At 46.5% G+C, this 6,000-nt stretch overlaps 1 protein-coding gene across 2 annotated transcripts in view; it reads left to right on the top strand.

Moving 5' to 3' along the window:
* Window positions 1–392: 392 nt before the first annotated feature.
* LOC137371813 (natural resistance-associated macrophage protein 1-like) overlaps window positions 393–6,000 on the top strand; it is a 102,502-nt gene continuing 96,894 nt past the window's right edge. The window contains exons 1-2 of one of the 2 annotated variants that reach the window (XM_068034705.1): window positions 393–500; window positions 5,033–5,124. In XM_068034705.1, coding sequence (XP_067890806.1) covers window positions 5,109–5,124 — 16 coding nt within the window. In that variant the 5' untranslated portion in view covers window positions 393–500; window positions 5,033–5,108. Of the gene's footprint in view, window positions 501–1,899; window positions 2,141–5,032; window positions 5,125–6,000 lie in introns of those variants that run through there. The other variant, XM_068034704.1, reaches the window with a different exon arrangement.

Below are 6,000 nucleotides of genomic sequence, written 5' to 3'. Positions count from 1 at the left end.
ACTGCAGTGACTCCAGCTGCTGTCAAGCTCTGAAACTCTGAGATTGAACTTGAGCAACTGCCGACACTTCCTGCACATACAGTAATCCAGGACATGGGAAGGTTCCAGGGGTTCCCAGATAAAAATAGTCAATTGACCTCAAAATTACTAGGACCCTGACCACTAACACACTTGATACTGAATTCCAAATAAGTAAGAAACTGACCACTGACCTCTTTCAGATCGGTGTGTTGTGTTATACGGGTTGCAACATTAAATGTGTCTCAGCGAGTTCAGTGTCTGTTACCTCCAGTAATTTAAATAGAATCACTTTCAGTTCCACTTCATCATTCAATCAGTTATAGCTTCAGCTTCCTTTTCATTAAGGTAAAGTATCGACTTGTCTCCACATCTCCAGAGATACCAGACAAACTCTGCTCTGTCATTTTGGAGGATTGAACTAATTTCTGCAGCAACTTCACAACTCGATGGGATTGGCTTGTGTTCTCACTGTTCCTCAGGTAAGTTCCCAGAACTCCAGGTTAGGACAAAACCCACAGCCAGAGTTAATTCTACAGCAAGACCAGCTCGTAACCTTATGTTCTCCTCGCCTCGTGTCTCAGCCATGCCGCTATGATTAGCACTCTGGCCTCTGAGGCACAGGGTTGTGGACTCAAATTCAACTCCAGACACTTGAAATCATTATCCCAGCTGACACTCCCAGTGCAGTACTGAGGGAGTGCTGCGCTGTCGGCGGGGCAGTATTGAGGGAGTGCTGCGCTGTCGGCGGGGCAGTACTGAGGGAGTGCTGCGCTGTCGGCGGGGCAGTACTGAGGGAGTGCTGCGCTGTCGGCGGGGCAGTACTGAGGGAGTGCTGTGCTGTCGGCGGGGCAGTACTGAGCGAGTGCCGCACGGTCGGAGGTGCAGCGCTGAGAGAGTACAGCATTCTAAAAGGGGCGGTACTGAGGAAGCGCCGCACTGTTGAAGGGGCAGTACTGAGGGAGTGCCGCACAGTCGGAGGTGCAGCATTGAGGAGTGCTGGATTGTTAAAGGGGCAGTACCGAGGAAGCTCTGCACTATCGGAGGTGCAGTACAGAGGGAGTGCAGTGCTGTTGGAGGGTCAATACTGAGGGAGTTTTATGTATTCGTTGCATGGGATGTGGGCATCGCTGGCCAGGCCAGCATTTATTGCCCATCACTAATTGCCCTTGAGAAGGTGGTGGTGAGCTGCCTTCTTGAACCGCTGCAGTCCATGTGGGGTAGGTACACCCACAGTGCTGTTAGGAAGGGAGTTCCAGGATTTTGACCCAGCGACAGTGAAGGAACGGCGATATAGTTCCAAGTCAGGATGGTGTGTGACTTGGAGGGGAACTTGCAGGTGGTGGTGTTCCCATGTATCTGGTGCCCTTGTTCTTCTAGTTGGTAGAGGTCGTGGGTTTGGAAGGTGCTGTCTAAGGAGCCTTGGTGCATTGCTGCAGTGCATCTTGTAGATGGTACACACTGCTGTCACTGTGCGTCGGTGGTGGAGGGAGTGAATGTTTAAGGTGGGGCTGGAGTGCTGAATTTGCCTCAATGCCCTGGGTTGGTAGGAAATTTCAGACTGCAGTTTTGAAGTTCTGAGTCTGTTGTATGGTTGACTTATGAAAAGCTCAGTTATGTTTGAGAATTGCAGAAATTGGAGCTATTATTGGCTTTTGGCCAGTATAGAGGAAGTGAATCCTTAGTCTTGTGACAGTGTATGGTGCCAATCGACTCCAATTCACTTCACGCTTAATCATAACTGGGGACAGGTTCAGTCAGAGTCACAAGAAATACTCTGTAAATCACACAGTAACAGCAAAAAGAAATAGGTGTTCCCCCAAGTGAGGAACATAGAAAAGACTTCCTACCACCAAGCTTCTTCCACTGATTCTATTAAACATGCATCGCTCAGTTTAGTCGTGACTCCTTGCCCTTTCGCAATATCCCACAACGCCGACACAACTGGGTTGCTTACTCAGAGTTCTGAGGGTATTGAGTTGGGGAAATGGAACTGAGGTAGAGATCAGCCTTGATCCAAAGAAAGAACTTGCATTTCTACAGTGCTGTTCAGAACATCAGGACATCAGTAACTGCTTTACAGCTGATGAAGTCACCTTTGAAGTGTGGTCAGAGTTGCAAGGTAGGAAACGCAGCAGTAAGTGTTTGCAAAGCAAGATTCCACAAACAGCATTGTGTAATCGGATCATAATTATGCAATTGAGCCCTTTGTTCAGCCATTGGATGAGATCATGGTTGATCTACAAACTAAGCCATATAGCCACCTCTGTCGCATAGCCCTTAACCATTTGGTTAACAAAAAACTATCAATCTCAGATTTTAAAATTAGCCTTTTTGATTAGTGTTTGTACCTGACTGCTACATAGTGTCATTTATAGCATAGAAGGAGGCCATTCAGCCCATCGAGTTCATGCTGGTTTTCCACAGAGCAATCCAGTCAGTTCCACTCCCCCGCTCAATTCCCGTAGCCCTGCAGGGTTATTTCCTTCCAACTTCACTTTGAGATCAGTGATCGTCTCCACTTCCACCACCCACTCAGGCAGTGAGTTCCAGGTCATTACCAGCCGCTGCGTAAAAATGTTCTGCTGCATTGTCCCCCTGCATCTCTTGCCCAAAACCTTCAATCTGTGTCCCCCAGTTCTTGTACCATTTAGGAACATAGGAAGATTAGGAACAGGAGTAGGCCATTCAGCCCCTCGAGCCTGTCCCGCCATTCAATGAGATCATGGCTGATCCGTGCCCTAACTATATATACCTGCCTTTGGCCCATATCCCTTAATATCTTTGCTTAACAAAAATCTATCTATCTCAGATTTAAAATTAACAACTGTTCTAGCTTCAACTGCTGTTTGTGGGAGAGAGTTTCAAACCTCTACCACCCTTTGTGTGAAGAAGTGCTTCCTAACATCTCTCCTGAACGGTCTGGTCCTAATATTTAGACTATGCCCCCTAGTTTTAGAATCTCCAACCAGTGGAAATAGTTTATCTTTATCTTGCCTGTCTTTTCCTGTTAATATCTTGAAGACTTCAATCAGATCACCACTTAAACCTTCTAAATTCTAGCGAAAACAGGCCTAATTTGTGTAATCTCTCCTCGTAACTTAACCCCTGTAGTCCAGGTATCATTCTTGTAAACCTACGTTGCACTCCCTCCAAGGCCAATATATCCTTCCTAAGGTGTGGTACTCAGAACTGCTCACAGTAACTCCAAGTGGGGTCTAACCAGGGTCTAACCATTTGTTAATGGGAACAGCTTTTCCTAGTCTAACTTATCTAAGCCTGTCATAATCTTGTACACTTCTGTTAAATCTCCCCTCAATCTCCTTTGCTCCAGGAACAACCCAGGATTCTCCAACCTAACCTTGTAAATAAAATCCTCCATCTCTAAATGAGTGCATGGATCCCTAAATCTCATTGGACATCCACTATTCCTTGCCTTTTATTTATTCATTCATGGGATGTGGGCGTTGCAGGCCAGGCCAGCATTTATTGCCCATCCCTAATTGCCCTTGAACTGAGTGGCTTGCTAGGCCATTTTGAGGGCATGTAAAAGTTAACCACATTGCTGTGGGTCTGGAGTCACATGTAGGCCAGACCAGGTAAGGACAGCAGATTTCCTTCCCGAAAGGACATCAGTGAACCAGATGGGTTTTTACAACAATCGACAATGGTTTCATGGCCATCATTAGACGAGCTTTTTAATTCCAGATTTATTAATTGAATTCAAATTCCACCTTCTGCTGTGGTGGGATTTGAACCCATGTTCCCACAGCAATACCTGGGTCTCTGGGTTACTAGTCCAGTGACAATACCAGTACACCACCGCCTTCCCTTTCACTACTATAAGAGTGTTCCAATCTAACATTTACTGGTCCAACGTGGATGACCTCTCACTTAGCTGCTTCCTAGCCAGAGATCGCTGAATCCCCCACTAACAACATCTTGGGGGTCACCATTGACCAGAAACTGAACTGGAGTAGCCATATAAATGCCGTGGCTACAAGAGCAGGTCAGAGGCTAGGAAGCCTGAGGTGAGTAACTCACCTCCTGACTCCCCAAAGCCTGTCCACCATCTACAAGGCACAAGTCAGGAGTGTGATGGAATACTCTCCACTTGCCTGGATGGGTTCAGCTCCAACAACACTCAAGAAGCTCGACACCATCCAGGACAAAGCAGCCCGCTTGATTGGCACCTCATTAACAAACATTCACTCCCTCCACCACCGACACACAGTGGCAGCAGTGTGTACCATCTGCAAGATGCACTGCAGCAACACACCAAGGCTCCTTAGACAGCACCTTCCAAACCCGTGACCTCTACCAGCTGGAAGGACAAGGACAGCAAATGCATGGGAACACCACCACCTGCAAGTTCCCCTCCAAGTCACACACCATCCTGACTTGGAACTATATCACCGTTCCTTCACTGTCGCTGGGTCAAAATCCTGGAACTCCCTTCCTAACAGCACTGTGGGTGTACCTACCCCACATGGACTGCAGCGGTTCAAGAAGGCAGCTCACCACCACCTTCGTACGGGCAATTAGGGGTGGGCAATAAATGCTGGCATAGCCAGTGATGCCCACATCCCATGAACGAAAAAAAAGACCGATGCCAAATATTTGTAGGTTTATAGCTCGGCCTGGACATGACCAGAGACTCACTACCTTATTATTCCAGAGCCCTTCTGCAATTGTAGGCGCTTATCTTCTTCTTATTTGTTCCTGGGGTGTCGCTGGCTAGGACAGCATCTATTGCCCATTCATAATTGCCCTTGAGAAGGTGGTGATGAGCTGCTGATTTCTACAGTATCTTCTCATGATTTAAAAGGCGTCAGAGACTCCTACCTTCTAGGGTTAATGAAAAGTGCTCGGTAAAGAGACAGTATATCATGTTAAATGAGTCATCTAGCCTATACTTCATGTCAGCACATGTCCTGTGATATTATGACAACTTCCTCAAATCTAACTGAATGATTAGCACGTTATCTCAGTTCACTGCTGTGCTGTTTTGCAGTAGTTCAGATGCCTGGAGCACAGTGCGACTAGGAACTGCCCTGACACAGATTCACACCTGAGCCTAGGACTAGACAATGCAGGACAGCAAAGGTAAGTGTGACCCTGTCTCTAATGTTCGAGCTTCAGAAATCACCAGCCAAACTCTTTACAGATTCAAATCTGTTCAATGTGGAACACTTTATGGTGTTTTTGTTTGCAAAATTATACTTTATTCATAAAATTTCTATAAGTACATTCTGTAACATATCAAATTCGGCATTACAGAAGTGGAGTATGGTTCAAATTCTTTCCACACAGCCTGTGGCACTCTGAGGTGCCTCAATACAATTACAATTATGCATGATATTAAACCACATGCATTTCATGTGAATCATACAGCCCGAGGGGATCTAAATGGTTTCCAGCCCCTCGGTATACAATGGCAAACAGGCCTTCCACAGTGGTCTTTCCCCATTGAGCCTTTGCTGTGGCTGCCCCAAGCCTTTGTGCGTCCCTCAGCACGTAGTCCTGGACCTTGGAATGTGCCAGTCTGCAACATTCGGTGGTGGACAACTCTTTGCGCTGGAAGACCTGCAAGTTTCGGGAAGACCAAAGGGTGTCTTTCACTGAATTGATGGTCCTCCAGCAGCAGTTGATGTTTGTCTTGGTGTGTGTCCCTGGGAACAGCCCATAGAGTAACTTTACAGCGTTTTTTTTTTATTTTCAAAATATACTTTATTCATAAAAATCTGTAAAAAATACATTACCAATACAGTTTCAAACAGCACCAAGTCAAAAAATACAAACAGTGCAAAGGAGGTCCGTTTTCTTCAATACAATCATGAGTTGCCTCAGAACCCTTCCATTTCATTTGGTGTGGGTGAATAAGGTGGGTGAGCTTGCAGCATGGGTTGGTACCTGGGATCTCAATGTAGTGGCCACTTCGGAGACATGGGTAGAGCAGGAGCAGGAATGGATGTTGCAGGT

Source organism: Heterodontus francisci, chromosome 7 (genome assembly GCF_036365525.1).
Source record: "Heterodontus francisci isolate sHetFra1 chromosome 7, sHetFra1.hap1, whole genome shotgun sequence".
Classification (NCBI taxonomy): Eukaryota; Metazoa; Chordata; class Chondrichthyes; order Heterodontiformes; family Heterodontidae; genus Heterodontus; species Heterodontus francisci.
The sequence above is the reverse complement of the archived record's forward strand: the minus strand, read 5'-3'. Positions and strand labels throughout refer to the sequence as shown.